Genomic DNA, 21,002 nt, shown 5'->3' with positions numbered 1-21,002 from the left:
CTGCAGCCCACAGGGGGGAAAGGCAGCAGGAGAGGCGACAGAAGGCAGCAGCGGTGACCAGGGCCCACGGGGGCCGTGCGGTGAGTGGAGTGACCGGGTCAAGGGTCACAACTCACTGCTGCGCGGTTCCCGCAATATATGGCCAAGTGGGAAGGGGCTGGCCGCAGGGGAGCAGCGGCGGGGAGCCGGGGGGGGGACAAGGGCGGGAAAACCAGACGCGGGGGAAGCGGTGAGGGGGAAAGCCTGAGGGCAGAGGCCAAAGCAGCACCTGCAGCCCACAGGGGGAAAGGCAGCAGGAGAGGCGGCAGAAGGCAGCAGCGGTGACCAGGGCACACGGGGGCCGTGCGGTGAGTGGTGTGACCGGGTCATGGGTCACCTGTATGTGAGGGACATCACCGTTGACGGTACACTCATACTTAACATACTGGCATATTTTGCCTGTGTTGCAGGGCTTCGAGTCAACTGGGTGAAGTTAACCATTTACCCTCTTAATTGGGAGCAGGCACCGGTAGACGTATACCTCAGTGATGCATGCCTAGCCTGGCATCCGCAGGCAACATGCTATTTAGGGATATGCCTTCATCATACTTCCCTGGACCTTTATGATAGTATGCTCCGCAGGGCCTTGCAGGCATACGGCCCGGGTACACTTGTGGAGGTCTTGACACTGGTTCCAAAGGGCAAAACTGTCCTAGCAAAGATGGTCGGTCTACCTTGTCTTCTCTATTACTTCACAAATCCCCTGGTTTTACCAACTAGTTCCTTCTTCAAAGAATTAGACGCACTCCTGTGTTCCCTCATATGGGGATCTGGTCGCAGACGAGTTGCTCTCACCAAACTACAACTACCAGTGGACCGGGGAGGCCTAGGGTCTCCTTCCTGGCAGGATAGGCCCAATGGTTTCCCGCTGGAGGGCCTGGCATTACACACCACCATCAGCTCAGATGGTTGGGCCCTCTCAAGTGCCCCTTCTCCGGCGCCTGCTCTTCCCAGGGGAACTAGCCTCCCCCTCCTGGCCCCTACAAGTGGCAGTGACAAAGACTTGTATGGCAGAGATACATCGTCTCTTGCGGGGGGCCCCGATCTATGTCCTGAATTTGCCCCCGATAGGCTTGCCGCATGGTCACGGATATTAAACGGCGAGGGAACTGCAGTCGCCACTTGAGATGGGTGACCTCTTCGAGGATAGCTAGCTTCCCACGTTCGATCAGCTGATCCCGGACAGAGGCCTACCAGCGGGGCAATTTCTCCTGCATAGGCAACTTAACCACACCTGCCACAAGCTCTGGGATCTCACAGGCAGAGAACCCAGGAACCAACCGGTAATCCAGACCATATTAACCATGGGCCCTAGACGTCACCTTATCACCTAGTTATACAAAGCCATTCATAAGTTGATGGCTACTCCCCTAGACACACTTTGTTATAAATGGGAGGACGAGTTTGGGAGGGTGCTTCATGACCGGGAGAGGGCACAAGAGTTCCCAAAGAAAGTCTCCTGCAACTCGCACTTCAAAAACATACAATTTTTCATATTTCATAGGCCGTAGTTAACCCTCGCACATCCGAGTGTCCCTTCTCCTGCGCCCGGGATGCAACCCTTATGCACATGTTGTGTACATGCCCAGCCCGTCAAGACTACTGGCATACCGTTCACACCATGTTGCAAGAGGTTATAGAACTCCCAGATATCAGCACCTGGGAAGCATGTTCCTTAGGCTTTTTCCAATGCGGTTTGCACCCTGGCTTTGGTCCCTGCTAAACACACGATCACGTTTCATTTGCACTCTCCCTCGTGCCCCTCCGGTGGTGCATAGAGGGCGGTGATACACAGATGGGGTGCGACAGAGGATGCACTCTGTTATCAGGAGGTTCGGCGAGTATGGCGTCGATCAATAGCTCCACATTGGGCAACTCTCGTGCGAGTCAACATCAACCGAACAAAGGGTGCTAAACAAGGGACTGGGGTTTGTCCCTACCCCTAGACACGACACCTTCCTATGTAGGATGGAGTTGCCGGAAATGATGAGGAAGTTTAAGTTGCATACGTTTTTTTCAGACAAAGAAAAGTTGTCTCCATCTTTGTTTGATACTAATTTGCATCGCCCCTCCACCTTTTGCCCTCCTAACTCTTTGCTTGGCCCCTAAGTGGCAGTGTTTGATGTTCCTGATTCTGTTCAAGGATTTCAATGTCTTGTAAAACCCTCTGTTCACTCTGCACATAATAAGGAAGACTGGCTTGCTGTTAGATCTCTGCAACAGAATAGCGATATTACCATCAATCAAGCCGACAAAGGCGGTGTTGTTGTTGTACTCAACACCTGTGACTATGAGACAGAGATAATGAGGTTGTTGGAGGTCTGCACTAAATTTCCAAATGATTCATCCGTGATCCAACTCAGGAACTTAGCGACACTATCAAGAAGATGGTGGCGGACGCTGTGGCCAAAAAATGGATAACATCGAAGGAGGCAGGCTTTATCATCAATACTAAACCGCGGGTTCCTACGTTTTATATTTTGCCCAAAATCCACAAGCCACAGCGTCCACCCCCTGGACGCCCGCTTGTTTCGGGCATCCATCCTGTTCTGGAACCTCTATCCCAGTTCGCTGACTTCTTCCTGAGGGAAGCAGTGGTCACTCAAAAGTCGTATGTACAGGACACGACTGACATCCTTAATATCCTGAAAGATACTGATTTCGATTCTGAGAACCAACTACTGGTCACCATCGAAATTGAGTAGTTATACACAAGAATCCCCCAGGATGCCACGCTGGTGGCAGCAGCGCGGGCCCTGTGGGCACTTAAATGTTTCTATGACACGCCCCAGACTTTTGTTATGCAGTGCATTGAGTTGGCACTCACAAGGAATTTTTTCGAGTACAAAGGCTAACTTTATTTACAGACATCAGGGACGTCGATGGGGGACACATTTGCTCCCAGCCTGGCCTGCATTTATGAGGGCCTTAAGGGATAACCTCCCGGTGGGCCAGTTTCTCAAGTATTGGCGGAATTGTTCGACCATGGATGTATTCTGGGAAAAATCAGAGGAGTTGGTAAAAGAACTCAAAGAAAGAGAATATCCGTTGAAGGTGATCAAGCAGGCACGTAAGCGTGCCCTGAATACCCCACTGGTACCTCCTCTTGAGAGAAATGTTAAGGAAAGACAGGCCTGTCTTCCTGTAGTTACTACTTTTAACCCCCTATCCACCAAAATGAGACAGATTATCAGAAAAAACTGGTCGATTTTGGACACAGCTACCAGCAGGATGCCAGTCCCTCAGTTTGAGTTTAAAAGGGCTCCCAATTTAAGAGATAAACTGGTCCACACTCGCTGTCCAGCCCTCACACAAGTCAAGTCAAGTCATAAAATTTGTATAGCGCACTACATACCCAGAGGGTTTCAAGGCGCTTAGGAAAGGGAGGGGGATTATTTGTCGAATATCCACGTTTTAAGCTGCTTTCTGAACGCTAGGTGATTCTGGGTGAGGCGAAGGTAGGCGGGGAGTGAGTTCCATGTTTTGGCCGCCAGGTATGAAAAGGATCTGCCTCCCATGGTGGTCTTGTTGATGCGAGGTACAGTGGCGAAGGCTTGGCTGGAAGAGCGAAGTTGGCGGGAGGGGGTGTAGAAGGACAGTCGAGAGTTGAGGCAATCTGGTCCGATGTCGTAGAGTGATTTGTGTGCGTGGGTAAGCAGTCGGAAAGTGATCCTCTTATTGACGGGTAGCCAGTGGAGGTCTTTGAGGTGACCAGAGATGTGTTCGTTGCGTGGGATGTCTAATATGAGTCTGGCTGAGGCGTTTTGGATTCGTTGTAGTTTCTTCTGGAGTTTAGCGGTGGTGCCTGCGTAGAGGGTGTTTCCGTAGTCCAGTCGGCTCGTGACTAGAGCGTGGGTGACTGTTTTCCTTGTTTCGGGGGGGATCCAGCGAAACGTTTTTCTGAGCATGCGAAGAATGTTAAAGCAGGAGGAGGATACGGCGCTGACTTGTCTGTTCATTGAGAGTGAAGAGTCCAGGATGACGCCAAGGTTCCGTGCGTGGTTTGTCGGGATGGGTGCTTTTCCAAGGGCTTCCGGCCACCAGGAGTCGTCCCATGCAGAGGGGGATGTGCCTAAGATGAGGACTTCTGTTTTGTCTGAGTTCAGTTTCAGACGGCTTTGTTTCATCCATTCGGCGACTTCTTTCATTCCTTCGTGTAGGTTAGTTTTGGCGGTGCTGGGGTCCTTGGTGAGAGAGAGGATCAGTTGAGTGTCGTCTGCGTAAGAGATGATGTTGAGGTTGTGTTGGCGGGCGATGGCCGCGAGGGGGCTCATATATACGTTGAAGAGGGTGGGACTAAGAGAGGATCCTTGTGGTACGCCGCAGATGATTTCAAAGGCCTCGGACTTGTATGGTGGGAGGCGGACTCTCTGGGTTCTTCCGGTGAGGAACGAGGTGATCCATTCCAGTGCTTTTCCTTGGATTCCGATGTCACTGAGGCGTTGTAGAAGGGTGCTGTGGCAGACTGTATCGAAGGCTGCGGAGAGGTCGAGGAGGATGAGGGCGACTGTGTCTCCATTGTCCAGTAGAGTTCGAATGTCGTCTGTTGCTGCGATGAGGGCGGTCTCAGTGCTGTGTTTAGCTCGGAAGCCAGATTGTGATGGGTCCAGTGATTTGTTGGCTTCGAGGAAGGCGGCGAGTTGGTTGTTGACGGCTTTCTCGATGACTTTGGCCGGGAATGGAAGAAGTGAGATGGGGCGGTAGTTTTTGAGTTCGGTGGGGTCCGCTGTTGGTTTTTTCAGAAGGGCGGTGAGTTCAGCGTGTTTCCAGTCTTCTGGGAAGGTAGCGGAGTTGAAGGAGCAGTTGATGACATCTCGGAGGTGCGGGGCTATGACGGAGTCTGCTTTGTTGAAGATGTGGTGAGGGCATGGGTCTGTGGGGGATCCGGAGTGGATGGAATTCATCAGGCGGATGGTGTCCTCAGTGGAGATTGGTTTCCAGTCGTTAAGGGTGTTAACGGGGGGAAGATGGTCAGCAGATGGTAGGGTGGGTTGGCTTCCGGGTTGGTTGTCAAAGCTGTTGTGGATGTCAGCAATCTTGTTGTGGAAGAATGAGGCTAGGGAGTCGCAGAGGGATTGAGAGGGGGTGATGTCGTTGGAGTTGGCCGAGGGGTTGGAAAATTCCTTGACGATGTTGAAAAGTTCCTTGCTGTTGTGGGCGTTGTTGTCAAGTCGATCCTTGAATGCTGTTTTCTTGGCCTTTCGGATTAGTTGGTGGTGGGTGCGGGTGGCGCTTTTGAAGGCGTCCTTGTTGCTGGTGGATGGGTCTTTTTTCCAGGCCTTTTCAAGGGAGCGGCACAGTTTCTTGGACTTCTTGAGATCATCGTTGAACCATGAGGCCTTTTTGTTGCCAAGTTTGTGTTGACGTTTTTTCAGTGGTGCTAAGGTGTCGGCGGTGTTGGATAACCAAATGGTGAGGTTGGAGGCGGCTTCGTTGGCGTTGGAAGAGAGGGCCGGGGAGGTTCGAAGGAGCGATGTGGAGATCTGATCCGAGGTGATTTTGTTCCAGTTTCTTTGAAGAGTTGGTTGGAGGTGGATGATGGGTTTCGGCTTGTAGTAGGTGAAGTGAACGCAGCTGTGGTCAGTCCAGAGGAGATCCGTAGTGTGGCTGAAGGAGACATGGTTGCTGGAGGTGAAGATGGGGTCGAGTGTGTGACCTGCGATGTGGGTGGGGGAAGTGACCAGTTGGTTAAGTCCGAGGTTGGCGAGGTTGTCTAAGAGGGTGGCGGTGTTGCGGTCGTTGATCTTTTGAAGGTGGAAGTTGAGGTCTCCTAGAAGGATGTAGTCTTTGGAGGGGAGCGCGTGTGGGGTGATGAAGTCCGTGATGTCTTCACTGAATTTAGCGCGGGGTCCTGGTGGTCTGTAAAGGAGGGTGCCTCTGAGTATGGTCTTGGGGTCGATGAGGATCTGGAAGTGAAGGTGTTCGGAGTTGGCGAGGTTGGCGTCAGAGCTAGTTGTGATGCGGATTGATTTCTTATGGACGATAGCGATTCCTCCTCCTGTGTGGTCGGTGCGGTCCTTGCGTGTGATCTTATAGTCATCAGGGATAGCGATGGCGATGTCAGGGGCGGAGGAAGCGTTCATCCAAGTTTCCGTTAGGAAGACGACGTCTGGAGAATGGTGTCTAGTAGATTCCATAGGTCGATGGCGTGTCTGTGGACTGATCGGGTGTTGAGAAGGATGCATTGTAGGTGGTTGGGGTCGGGAATCTGTGGTGTGGTCGTAGCGGAGATGTTGTCGGTGCCGCTAAATTTGCAGGAGTAGCATGAGAAAGGTCCATGGGTGTGCCCAGGAGCGGCTTGGACGCAGTTGGGGAAGCGGCCGGGGTTAAGGGCTAGGAGGGTGGCGGCATCGTAGGTGAAGCGGGAGGGCTGGGCAACGCGAGGGGCAGGGTGTCTGGCGCTGGGCGCGGTCCAGGCGCGGACGGGCGTAGACGGGCTTACCTTTGGCGCACCTTCGGCGCGGGTTGGGCGCGGTCGCTGCGCGTAAACGCTGCGCGCGGGAACAGCTGTCATATATGGATGTTGGAAGGGGAGGGGCGAGGGCGTCTCAGCTGGGAGGCGGGGCGGGCACACGAGGACAACAACAACAACTCTAAAATGGAGGCGGAGGGGGGAGCAGAGCGGAGCGCTACACTTTAGACGCGCTGAACACAATGAAATCACCAAAACAATTATCCAAACAGTAACAACAGTGATATTATGCAAAGCGGCAGGCAGCAGGCAAATCTGATCGGCAGAGGCACAGGCAGAGCAGCGCTACGATACCACAGCCAGCAGGGGGGCGCTGGGAGCGACCACTCGGCTCGAAGAGAGGAGTGAGTCACAGCGCGCTGAGGGGGAGAAGCGCTATTTCAGTGCCGTGGGAGGGCGTCTCAGCTGGGAGGCGGGGCGGGCACACGAGGACAACAACAACAACTCTAAAATGGAGGCGGAGGGGGGAGCAGAGCGGAGCGCTACACTTTAGACGCGCTGAACACAATGAAATCACCAAAACAATTATCCAAAGAGTAACAACAGTGATATTATGCAAAGCGGCAGGCAGCAGGCAAATCTGATCGGCAGAGGCACAGGCAGAGCAGCGCTACGATACCACAGCCAGCAGGGGGGCGCTGGGAGCGACCACTCGGCTCGAAGAGAGGAGTGAGTCACAGCGCGCTGAGGGGGAGAAGCGCTATTTCAGTGCCGTGGGAGGGCGTCTCAGCTGGGAGGCGGGGCGGGCACACGAGGACAACAACAACAACTCTAAAATGGAGGCGGAGGGGGGAGCAGAGCGGAGCGCTACACTTTAGACGCGCTGAACACAATGAAATCACCAAAACAATTATCCAAACAGTAACAACAGTGATATTATGCAAAGCGGCAGGCAGCAGGCAAATCTGATCGGCAGAGGCACAGGCAGAGCAGCGCTACGATACCACAGCCAGCAGGGGGGCGCTGGGAGCGACCACTCGGCTCGAAGAGAGGTGCTCTGCCAACAGGACATTATCTCTGCGGAGGGTGCTCTGTCTGATTTGACTGCGGTGGCCAAAAGTGTTGTCTTAAATGACGGACGGACGTGGTTCTTAAACCGGTTCAGTAATTGTAACACTTTACATGTTATTTACAGACTCACATGTAGTTGTGGGCTGTATTACATTGGACTTACCTCTCGCAAAGTGAAGATCTGCATACAAGAACACCTCAGTACAATTAGGGCCCAAAAATTGACTACACGCCTGGTGCAACATTTCACTGAGAAAGGACATAACCTTAGAGATTTGAAATGGACTGTCCTTGAGAAGGTGGTTGGTGACCCACACAATCTTGAAGCCATATTAGCAAGGAAAGAGGCCAAATGGATATTTTCAGAAGAGGCAGATCGCGAGGGACTTAATGAAAATATTGAGTGGAACAAAGTGAGCAGATGTTAAAGGGGCGGGGCTGTTACCGGGACGGATTCAGTATTTACAGTCTTTGTATTGCATCACAATCCATGTTGCCCATCCCATGTTTTCACTCACAGCCCATATTCGGTACTGGGATCTCTTTGTTCTACACCCCTGTTTATATAGAGCCGCTGCAAACCTGATCAGCGTATTGTGACTTAGGAGGACTTGCCCATAACTGGCTGCTAGCTGCATGTCCCCTCCCTTTTGTGCTGGTACTGCTGGGGTGTTTGGCTCCCGCGTTCATGTGGGACGAGGGAATGGTCCCTTTGCATGAAATGCACGGATGCACATTTGAGTTCTATGTGATTTGAATTGTGAATGACCAGGTGCATACTGTGGCAAAATCCAATCGTTGTGTCTGTGGTTATACCAATACTACCCGGAAATTAAATAAGGAACTTAGATGTATGCCTCTTTAATGAAATTTTAGAGTAAGAGCATGCCTCTTTAATGACATTTTGGATTAGAGCAAATGTGAGTAAGGACGCTATTTTAGGTTGTGTGTCACACAACTCGGTTTTAAGTTGTCACTATTTGATGGTGCTTCAGCCGGTTTAATTTACCCCTGCAGGTCCCATACTTTGGAATCGGCATTAAACTCCTGTCTTTCGCTATTTTAATCCCTACTCAAAATGGCCGCCCAGCGTAGCTGCGACGCAATGCATACCGCGTTGCTGTTACGCCTGGCGTAACGTGGCAGATGGGGCGGTGCCGAAGGCGAGGTTATAGTCCGAGTACAGCAGCGGGCAATGAGAGGGATCCCCAGAAGCGCCAGCAGGACTCTGCAACAGTAAGGTCGTTGGGATGTGTGCCTGGGAGACATCACAGAGACTGGTTGAGGGTGTCTCTGCCAGCGTACGAATTGCGGCATTGTTTTTGGTGGATGGTTGATTATCGAGCAAGTTTGTGGATGCCATTCATTGTTTGGGCATTGATAGAGGCACTAATATTATCTTGAGAGGACACGTGGGCCAATGAGGAACACTGTGTGATGCGGCCATATGTATGAGGGGGATCACTACATAAAGGTGTGCCTTACAGACAGTACGGTATGCATTCTTTTTGTCATTCAGGGGGCTTGATACAGGACGAGCCACTGGTGGGCACGTGATCTTGTGACACGGGGTCAGATATATCACATGGTTGCTGGTATGCAGTGACCGGGCAACCTCAAGGTAAATTGATGTGTTTAAAAATAGTCTTTATGGTGTCTAAACATGTTCTCAACCAACGTCTTTTCATTAAGCTACTTTGGCGATTCACTGCTGTCTCTTGTTTTTAATGTTACCACAGGTCTTGTGAATGAATGAGTGTGAAGATCAAGAAAAGTGAACCCCATTTTGCCCTGACGAAGTTGCTGGAATGTTGAGCAACAAAACATGTTGGCAGTAAGGAAATGAGTATGGTGTATTATTAGCCATTTTTAGTTGGGAAGGCTTGCAGCAGTGGAATAAAGTCGGACAGCCAGCAAGCCTTACCAGTTTTTAACTTTGGGAACCAAATGCACTGGTTCTCTTTGGGGTTCGCGGTGCACACACACACATATAGCTGTTGAATAGTGTATACTTTGGTCACGTTCACTATTGCTGCACTGCACAATTATTATTTAGGAATACAGCACATTTTTGTTTTCTTTTCTACACACCGCAAAGAGAGTGACCGATGATGAGAAGTGGGTAAACTGGTAATTGTCAGCCAGGAACCCCCTCGGGTGGTGTTACCGTGAGGTACTCTAACTTTGCTCACTTTTTCTGTAGTTTGAGTGAGATTTCCCCTGTTGTAACGTTTTTATGGAAAATACACCTTAACCTCAGGGATTAGTGCTAATTTAGACACCCATGGGATTTAGAAAAATTATTGGGTATCAAATCCTTGTTGAGGGTTTATCCATGTAGGTGTCTTCAATTGGTGAGGCTCCGTTGTGTTGTCATATGACACACACACACCAACAGCTCTGTCTATTCCTCTTGGACCCTAGAACTGTTTGTTTGATGGATACAAATGCACCTCCTCCTCACTATGTTTACCACAGTTCACTTTCAGTTACGATTCGGTAGCATCAACATGTGGGGACTGCACATGCGTCATATTCGCTAACTTGGTAGTTCTCTGCTTAGAGCATTGTTACTCTAAATTATATTACAGGCTATATACACACCAACGCTTGCAGGAGCGGCCATTACCATACTCTTTTCAGTCTTTCGTTTGTCTCTCTTTCTTCCTTTCTCTCTTTCTCTCTTCCTCCCCTTTCTCCTTCTCCCACTCTCTCCTTTAATGTAATGAAGCCATATGTTGATAATTGACTTGTTATTACCGTTGTTTTCTGACTGCGAAACCTCAATAAATTGCAGAAAATGCAAAAAAAAACAAGCCAGATAGAATTGTTGCTTACCTTTAAAGTTTTGTAGGCACTGCTCATTGTTGTCACTCTGTGGTTTGCATGTGCCCCTCCTAGCTTACAGAGATGACAAACAGGTCTTCTGCATATTTCACAATACATGTTAACTTTTTCCATTTCGTGTTCAGGACACATCAAAACCTGGCATGAAAAAGAAAAAGGTATCTATTTGTAATCAACAAATTTGTTCAGGTCGGCTTCACCTAGCAAATAGCTACTGACATATCGAAGGAGAAAAGGACTATTTTTTCATATTTCGGTTCTTAAACAGTTAAATTAATTGAACTGTTCGCCACAGATATAAAAGATTTCACATATTTTAAAATATACTGAGTACACATGCTTAGTAGAGCTATAATGATAGCATACAATAATTTACCAATTAAAATCACTCCTCTGAAAGTTATAATTAGCCATTAAAATGAATCAAAGATAACGTGTTTGGCAATAATGCAGAGACCCAATATGAGGAATGAACATGAACAAACACGACATGATTAAATGTAACTTGTCTGGGTGACTTTCCAGACTTTACACAAAATACTTGACCACCCTTCACGTGCACAGATTAATTGCCCAGGTTACAACATACATTTTAGGCGCAAAAATTGTATATTCCATTTCGGGTTTAACAATCAATGTAAGCTGCGAGCCTCGGCTTATGGTATTATTAGGTCTTGCAGACCTGCGTTGCAGCGCGCATAGGATGCTCGCTCTGCGAGGCTTCTTGTAATCGAGTAGATTTCAGAAGAGGCATCGAAGTCCAGCCCATCATTCCTATTGGCTGGCGTCATCGTTCATGCTACACGGTCGCCTCCAATTGAAAATGAGGCTTCTTTGTTACCGCTCTGTCTCCTTCTCAGACAGCCCATCCGGACTCGATTGTTTACATGTGGCGTGACACGGTCTCCTTCAAATACAGTCGGTAAGTACTTTTTAGGTCTCGCTATTACATTCCGCAAGGAATGAATAGCGAGAATTATAGGGTTGCATCAGGAAAGCTAAACCAGCCGGCGGATTTACACAAGTGCATGTGGTCTTGTGAATGCGCTCCCATCCGCCTACTGGTTTAGCTTTCCTGATGCTCTCCACATCAAAGCAATCAGCCTCCTCCCACAGGCTTCCCCATCATGCGCAGTGCGCGACGGCCTCACTTCTCCTGCCCCCTAATTGCTCACACTTTTACGGCCGCCAACTACTTCAAAGCGATCCGCTCCGCCCCCTGCTGCACCCCATATGGTTTTGTTGAAGCGCCTCGAATCCCCCGCGGCGTCCATTATTTGAAATAGTTTACAGATTTGCGGCGCTCTACTTTTAGTTTGGGGCTTCTACATTTTTGGAGCACTTTCGTTTTGTCGACAACAGCCATTGTAGCATTTTTATAAATTATCAGTACAATTCGCATTATAGTACATCTAAAAAAAAAAGAAATCTCATATAACGCATGTCTGGTATGTGCCTTCTTTCTCATTATCCTTATTTGATTTTTGTTCCTGCTTGTTGTTCAAGAACTGTTTTCACCTCCGCCTGAAACTAAAGACAATTGCACACCAACATGTCACACCCACCGTGTTCCTAAACGACGTAGGCAACATTTCCTGAGCTCACAAACTGGCAGACCCCTCGGTGTCGGGGCTATTAATTGCTTTGGCCCATTGACCCGAAAAAATTCTATTTCCTTTGGCTATTCATGAAAATGCACTAGACGTGAAAGAAAGCTTCTACATAACTTCAAGAAAGTGGTCTAATGCATTTGAATACTTGTCAAATAGATATTTTGTAAAAGCAACTGTACTGTGTCACGGGCTTGGGAGTCCGGCTTAGATGCGATTGGGCTGTCGTTTGCTTATGAGAGTAAGCAGGTGACAGGTAGGTTATGGGACTGCAATCCATTTCATCGGGATCTGAAGTGGGAGTGGTAAGGTAAGACGAGAAGTGAACTGAATTTCTCCTGTGGAGTGAAGGGGGAGCCAGAGACAGACCCATACTGTATCTTGCTCTGTCACTACTGATTGCGGCCAGTCCACGCTGCCCGTAACCCGTCTCCCCCTTAATGTTGGGCGAATCGTGGCTCCTCCACCCGTTTCACTGTCTTGGTTTTGTTGTGTTTTCTATCGTACTCTGTGTCCGCTCATCCTCAAGTTCGTGCATCTCTTGCGTAAATCTCCCTGATTCACTTATTTCTAGGCTTGGTTCATAGCCTGACAGCAGAGCACGCGAATCCTTCCATCTTAGATATCCCTTTAGGTTAGACTGCATTACCGCACTGTGGCCCTCATTACAGTGATCCGGTAATTAATTGATTGGAAAGTTATCGCACCCGATAACATCCGAGTCGGAATTTATTGACAGTGATAAATACCACATAATTTATTTTCTGCAAGAATAGAACGTGGAGTTCGATTCATACTATTGTACCAAATAAATATGTTACAGTAAATACTTTAAACGTTCTTTGATAAATCTCGGTTACAATTGCGCTATTTGCATAACAGCAGAGACCACACATCTGTATTCGCCGGGCCGCTGTAAGAAGAGCCATGGAAACCGTCAAGGGCGCCTGTGCGCCCCTCCCCCTGCATTGGTATCTGCTCTTAAGATGGAGCTGCTGTTTGAAATGTTTCTCCTGCAGCTCGGGGCTGCTCGGCAACAACTGCCTCCTCAACGCTAGGACAGGACTTCCCTTTAGATGTTCGTGTCCCGTCCTCGTGGTTAGGTAAATAGACCGTAAATACAGATGTTTAGTGGCCACCATAGTGTAATAATAACATGCATAGCCGTGCATTGTAACTTCGTTGGATACTCTGTCGGATTCAGGCTCGCATTTCTTTGATTCTTCGTTGCTCTCTCCGATACTTTAAATAAAACTACTGTAGTAAATAAATGTGGTAACCTCCACCCTTTCTACAAGCTGAAGAAACTTACAGCAAACAAGACAACCCTTCCATTAGAGATGATTCAAATTGGACGTACCGTTGCATTTTAAAGTGCTTTTCTAAAACGAGTTTCATTTAAGGGCCGCGTTTATTTACTTTCATTTCGGGGCCGCGTTTTTTCTGCCCCGGTTAGGCTCTCATTCATTTACGTCAACATTTTCTTGGGGGGGGTGATGGCTTCTTAAAGAGGTATTGCTTTTATGTGACAAACGCGAAGTTTACATTTTATTTTAGGCACGGGGAGATACATGATTTGCCTAGAGAATGTTGCATGTATTGCAGTGGCTTCCCTTGTAAGCTTCTCTCCACCACGCTATACGTGTCACCCTGAAGCACGTGTGCTTCTCTGCACTAGGGCTCCACTTAACCGTTCGCCGTCTGTTTTTGCCCCCCCCTGAACCCTCCTCCCACTCTCCCGCACTAGTACTGATCACCATCCTGTGCGAATTGTTTGTGCCCCTAGAATTCATAACTTGTATGTGTGCTTCCCCATGCCAGCCACACAACATCAATCCCTCTCCCCCAACTCGTTTTGTTAGCACAGATATTTTTTTTTACCGTAGTATTGCTAGGGAATCCGAGGCTGCTCAACATAAAAGAGAGGTTATGATTATTCACATTAGAATGAGCTTTTCTGCTTGCTACAAAGATGGGACAAGTGAAAGCAAGCACCGCCTTAGTGCCCCACAGCAAACCGCTATAACCACTCTATTGCTGACAACGGCTTGCTGAGACAGTCATCCTCCCGAGGTCGAATGCTTCAAATTCTTCTTAGAGATGTTTAGTATGTGAACCCGGAGTCCCAGAGACCGGCCATCGTTGCTTTTCTCTCATAACCCCTGCCCTATGGGGTCTGCACCAGCTGTGTTGTGCCTTTCTGCCCTCTGCATCACCACATCATCACTCAGCGCTACCCCAGCATCACTCAGCACCACCACAGCACCACTACAGCATCACTCAGCACCACCACACAGCACCACCACCGCGTCACTCAGCACCACCACCGCGTCACTCAGCACCACCACGGCACCACTCAGCACCACCACGGCACCACTCAGCACCACCACGGCACCACTCAGCACCACCACGGCACCACTCAGCACCACCACGGCACCACTCAGCACCACCACGGCACCACTCAGCACCACCACAGCACCACTCAGCACCACCACAGCACCACTCAGCACCACCACATCACCACCACAGCACCACTACAGCACCACTCAACACCACTACAGCACCACTACAGCACCACCACAGCACCACTCTGCGCCACCACAGCATCACGCAGCACCACCACAGCACCACTCAGCACCACATCACTCAGCACCAAAACAGCATCACTCAGCACCACCACAGCACCACAACAGCACCACCCAGCACCACCACATCGTCACTCACCACCACAGCGTCACTCAGCACCACCACAGCGTCACTCAGCACCACCACAGCGTCACTCAGCACCACCACAGCGTCACTCAGCACCACCACAGCGTCACTCAGCACCACCACAGCGTCACTCAGCACCACCACAGCGTCACTCAGCACCACCACAGCGTCACTCAGCACCACCACAGCATCACTCAGCACCACCACAGCATCACTCAGCACCACCACAGCATCACTCAGCACCACCACAGCATCACTCAGCACCACCACAGCGTCACTCAGCACCACCACAGCGTCCCTTAGCACCACCACAGCGTCACTCAGCACCACCACAGCGTCACTCCGCACCACCACAGCACCACTCTGCGCCACCCCAGCACCACTCAGCGCCACCCCAGCATCACTCAGCACCACCACAGCATCACTCAGCAGCACCACAGCACCACTCACCCACTCAGCACCACAACAGCATCACTCAGGGCCTCCACAGCATCACTCAGGGCCTCCACAGCATCACTCAGGGCCTCCACAGCATCACTCAGGGCCTCCACAGCATCACTCAGGGCCTCCACAGCATCACTCAGGGACACCACGGCATCACTCAGGGACACCACGGCATCACTCAGGGACACCACGGCATCACTCAGGGGCACCGCAACATCACTATGCGCTACCACAGCATCACTGAATGCCACAGCATCACTCGTCGCAACATCACTCCGCGCCATCACAGCATCAATCAGTGCAACCATTCAACAACAACTGGTTCAAATATGTTCTCTCAATGTTTCATGCTTTATTACAAATGTCACAAAAATGATGTTATTATTTCACTTCTGTTCTTGGATTCTCCTCAAAATAAAATACAGTAAACATATTCTTCACAAAAGTTATTTCCAAAAGTTTTAGCTATTGCCATTATAAATTAAAATCACTTTTATTTAAGTATTAATTCATTTAAAAAATTGTAATACATTGTTATTTGTAAGATTAATACATCTAAGTCACATAAATACACAACATGTTGCATTACAAATGCTATAGGTGTCACATTTGCAAAAGTTAAAACTATTTGCATTGTCAATAACAAAGCTATTATAAAGCTACTTTATAAACAAACACATAAATAATATATTTGTCATTTACAAAACCAATAGATCAAACTTTTTTTGTAAGTAGTGAACATGTGCGCCTGTTAGGTGGGTGAATTGGTTAAAAAGGAAGGGGAGGTTTGAGAACGATATTAAGAAGTTCATACTAGTAAGAACGTTTTGGGATGAGTCCGAGAGAGGTGGGGTGGTACATATGTTGCAGGGAGTAGGTTTTTTTTTTTCACAGTATGTATACATATATACTCAGGATTCTTGCTTAATGTTTAGTGGGTGGAGTAACCCCCTCTATATAAATACCGATATGTACTTGGCAGCCACAATGTTTGCTTGGTCTGATGTGCACATATAGCATTTCTTTAATCCAATAACTGTAATTAAAAAGTGTGTGTGTACTGAAGTAAACCAAAGCTTAAAGTTACGTAATGCTTAGGTGAACATGTCAGTGACAACATTAATGTCTAGAACAAAACAAACCAGCATTGGCATAGCCAATAGGTCTTGCCTTTGGGACCTTATAAGTGTTTAGCCATTCAACAGTTGATGTTGTTGCACCAAGAATATTGTGCTGGATAACTGAACACTTATAAGGTCCCAAAGGCGAGACCTATTGGCTATGCCAATGCTTGTTTTTGCATTTGCCCAATGGCAACAGCTTGTTGAAGTTGTTCGACGGACTATTCTCGTCTATGGTTATTTTTAATGCTAGCTCACGAGTTACACATGGTTGTTTCTGGCTCATATCAAATCCCGGAACTGTTTTACAAGACATGGTGCAGTGTCTATAATTGCTGAACTGAAATTTCGACCCAAATAAAACATTTTGAGGGTACAATGTTGGTAGTAAGAACCCCCGCCTTTTACAGTCGACTCTGCGTTGTGAAGCGCTGTGCGGGGGGATGAGAAGCCGGGGCCAGCTGCTAGCGGCAGTGCTAGTTTGCCCTCCTTCTCTGCTCTCACGGGTCCTCCTTTGTTAACCGGATCTTGGTGACTCTGGACCTGGCCTCCTACCGGCAGCTACCAGCTGTATTGAACAAAAAAAGCTTGCTTTGGAATCCGGTTTTATAAAGCCCTAAGACGATCTGTAAATATGCCCCAGAGCAACTGCAGAGAAGGGGAGGCCTGAAGCCTGCAGAGAGCCGGCCTTTTAGGTTTCTGACCTGCTTCAGGAGGGCTGTTCACCCCCCTCCCCCCCGCCGTACCGAGGTGCGGCGCTCCATGCTCCCACACCCCCTCCTCCGAGCTCATTCAAAGTTCGCAGGGAGATGGCATTCAAAGTTGTTCAGAACTCTCACCGACTCTGTCACCTCTCGTCCTCATCACTCAGAGGAAGACAGAAGTGAAGGATTGTGGCGTGGGGAGTATGTGGGGGGTTGTTGCCCTCCCTCCAAGAAGATTGTTCATTTACTTCCTAAACTTGAAAAGAAAACTTGGAAGCCATGGAAGGAGTAGACATATTTTTTTCTTTTCATTTTTACTTGGTTCAACAAAGTTTGGTACAAATCGATCAACCTTATCTTAACTCACCATAGCAAGTTTGTTTTCCACGATTTGTACGAAACGTCTTCTATAATGGTGAGTAAAACAAAATGCGGGGTGGTAGGGGCTAAGGGGAGGTGTGAATAAGTGCAGTGGGCCGCACAATGTTTGGGGCCTGCCTTTGAACCTCGTGTACCCCAAGCAATATCTCCAACATCTTTCTGTAATGTTGCTACTTTATCTCACAAAGAAGCTTGGAGCTTGTATGAGGGTATAAAGATGCTTTATTGTAATTAGCAGAAGAGCGCCGGGAAAGACGTCCGGAGTGCTCCGATACTGGTGCTCAAAGTGAATCTAAAATGGCGGCTGCGTTCTACGTCATCACGCGACCGCGTAATGACTAGAGCACAACACTACATATCTCCTTTCTTTACACAAACAAAAGTAACATTTCTCAAAGTCTCAATGACAACAAGTTACTTCACTTCTCCCAGTTCATAGTCTCTGTACTTGGCAGGTCTTATCACAGTTCTCCCTGCACGCGTACGTCTTACCGGAGTGGAGGAGGGACTTTCCACGAAATCTTCTGCCCTGTTTGCACATCTCCATCCAGCTCCCTGGGGGTTCTCCCTCTCTGGAGTCCAGTCTTTATCTTCTGGACGATCTTCAGCGATAGGATGGTCTTCCACCCCTTTTCCTTCCACTCCTGACTCCATCTCTCCTTCCCGAGATAAGACGCCGTCTGTAGGAGAACTTTGGTTTTCCTGGGTCTTTGCTCCTTCCTCTCTGGTCCACTGCAATACCTTATTGCACTTGAACATACGATCCTGCGACCAGATGTTTCCGTTGGTAAGTAATGCTGCTCTGTCATACACTTCTTTCACTTGCATAGGCAAGCTGTATTTGCTGTCCCCTTTCCTTCTTAACTGGGCGACTTTCACTCTGACCCACTCTCCTCTTTCTAACAATCTCTTTCACGTTGCGTCTTTTATTGTAGTGCTCAGTGTATATTCTCTGTGCGCTCTCCAAGTTGTGTTGAACTACTGCTGGTGACCAGTTACTCGTGACTGTCTTTTCCTTCCACGCCAGATTGTCCTTGGTGAACGGATCACGTTCTCTTAGGATTTGGAACGGGCTGTATCCAGTGCCGGTGGGTGTAATTCGGTAGGCCCATAGCATGCTCCTTACTTCCTTTTCCCAGTCTTTCCCCACTCCTATGGCCGATTGTATCGAACCCATTACTACTCTGTTAAACCTTTCGGCTAGACCATTGCCCGCCGGGTGGTAAACAGATGTGTGTTTGACTTTGATGCAGTTTCTTTCCATGTATCTGTTCCACTTCTCCGAGGTTAATTGGGGTCCGTTGTCACTCAAAATGGAGCAGGGGATACCTTCTCTGAGAAAGGTGGCTGTAAGAAATCTGAGCACTGTCTCTGTGTCCATCTCCTCCTGTATGTCTACTTCGGGCCACTTTGAGTACCGATCTATGAGAACTGCTACATACTTCTGGGTACCTTGAGCGTCCAGCACGGGACCAAGAATGTCTATCGACACTTCTTCCCACGGGGTGGTCGGGTTGTCGAATCTTCCCAATGACGGGCGTAGTAAGGTTTGTGACATATCCGCCCTTTGACACTGGTCACATTCTCGCACATGTCTCTCAATCGGATTGTCCATTGCTGGTCACCAGTACATTTGTTTGGTTCTCATCTTCTTCTTCACAATGCCCAAGTGCCCTTCATACAACACCGCTAGCCGGCGTGGTATCAACGACGTTGGAGGGACTACTTTATCCCCTCTAAATAGGAATGTTCCCCAAGAGGAGCTTCGCGCGCAACCAAGATGGCCACGTGAGCACAGGGCTCCCGAGACCCTCGCAACCTCCCGCATATATCCTGTAGCTTATCCTGACTTTCATATATGTCCCCGTGAAGACGAACCGCTGGTGAGGCGAATACTGAAACCAGAATCCGGATCAGACCCCAGGAGCCGGAGTTATGACGATTTGAAGATCGCGGCCTACGTCTCCGTGATGCCCGGCTGTGGAGTTGGCATGGTGTCCGAGTTGTAGTTGAACAACATCGGCCTGAGGGGCCGGAGCTGAACGGTCCGGCCTACTTTCACTTTCGTTTTCGTCTACTGGGCAGACCAAACACTGCGGATTCTGCACTGCTGCTCGAGGGACCTCGGAGATCTCCATCTTTCTACCAAGGTCGACCGTTGCCGGGCATGGCCTTCCACGTAGCCTTTTGATTGCGCTTTTATCCCCCTGCCCCAGTCTGGACTCATTTTCACTGTCTCCACGATGGCGGGGAAGCCGGAGTTGGACAAACAGAGATCAAAGGCTACTTGGCGAGGCAGCTATACCCAAACCAACATCATGGACCGCTATGCCCAGGCTAAGGTGTCGCCCAGTGGACCGGGTAGGTCGCTGGAGGTAGCGAAAGATCCACGGACCTCAGCGACGGAGCCTACCCTACAAGACGTCATGGTCGCTATTGATAGGATCAGATCGTGGAGAATCTTGCCCATAAACTTGACACTGTGGCAATTGATATGAATTTGATCCGCACAGACCTAGCGAGAACCAACGAAAAGGATAAATCGCTGGATATTAAGACTACTAGCCTGACGGACGTCGTCGTCGAGATACAGATGGAGGTTCGCAACTTAAGGGCTTCCAATGACCTCCTTGCACGTTGGCTGGAGGATTTTGAAGGAAGGTCTAGGTGGAATAACGTCTATATTATAGGAGTTCCGGAGAAGGCGGAGGATTCAGCAACTGATCTTTTTGTGGAGAACCTGATCATGAATCACCTTGCACCCAAGGGACTGAGCAATTTCTTCACTGTGGAACGAGCTCACAGAGTTCCGGGTGGACAACCCAAGACGGGTGCCCCGCCTCGGACTAGAATAGCACGCATTTTCAATTTCCACGACAGAGACGCTATCCTGCAGGCTTCGCGAACAGGCGGCCCCTTTAAAGTTTGAGAACACTACCATCAGTTTTTATCCAGACTTTACCCAAGCCGTGCAGAAACAGAGACTTGGTTTTCTTAGGGTGAAAAGGAGACTCCGAGAGATGGGCCTCAAATACGCCATGCTTTTTCCGGCCAAGCTGCGTATCGAACATGCAGAGCGGACTTATTTTTTCGACAGACAAGACGTAGTGTCCGACTGGCTTGATACTCTTCCGGCCCATCATCTGCAGGATGGGCAGAGTGGTGACGCGGAGGGCGAATCGATGGACCAGGAATAAGCTTTATCATTGACTGGTTCCTGGGGTATTCTGGAAGCTTCGAACTGTGGCGCACTAACTGTGTAATGTGATTTTATGAGGCATCTCGGGGGGGTTGCGGGGCTATTGAATCATTTTCCTCCTCTGCTTGACTTTCTGTAGATTAGTTTAGATGTTGGGGCGACAGGCACACTGCAAGTTAAGGTGGCTTTCTAGTCTTATGCAGGGGTGCAGGGTGAGGGGTGTTGTAACGGGTTGTTTGGTGGGGAGGAGGGGGGGTTGTGTTGTTTTTTCAGTTTCATTTTCTGAAAGGCAATGTATTGCGAGACTTTCTGATTAGAGCGCTGGGTTCCTCTTGGGGTTGGAATTTTCTTCTTGTGTGGGATGGGGGTAGGGGATTGAGACTTCTGAGCTGGAATGTGAATGGGCTGGGGATAGGATAAAGCGTGGGGTGGTATTGCAGCAGCTAAAACGTCATTCCCCTG

General features: G+C 49.1%; 1 protein-coding gene across 2 annotated transcripts in view; it reads right to left on the bottom strand.

The window, feature by feature from the left end:
- Positions 1-21,002, bottom strand: part of TRIM36 (tripartite motif containing 36) — a 589,030-nt gene that overhangs the window by 210,594 nt on the left and 357,434 nt on the right. For both annotated transcript variants that reach the window (XM_086961040.1, XM_086961041.1), the window contains exon 4: positions 10,361-10,507. In XM_086961040.1, the coding sequence (XP_086817166.1) occupies positions 10,361-10,507 (147 nt within the window). The remainder of the gene's footprint in view (positions 1-10,360; positions 10,508-21,002) is intronic.

Source organism: Lissotriton vulgaris, chromosome 3_1 (assembly GCF_964263255.1).
Source record: "Lissotriton vulgaris chromosome 3_1, aLisVul1.2, whole genome shotgun sequence".
Lineage (NCBI taxonomy): Eukaryota > Metazoa > Chordata > Amphibia > Caudata > Salamandridae > Lissotriton > Lissotriton vulgaris.
Note: the sequence above shows the minus strand (reverse complement) of the source record. Positions and strands in the feature narration are given on the sequence as shown.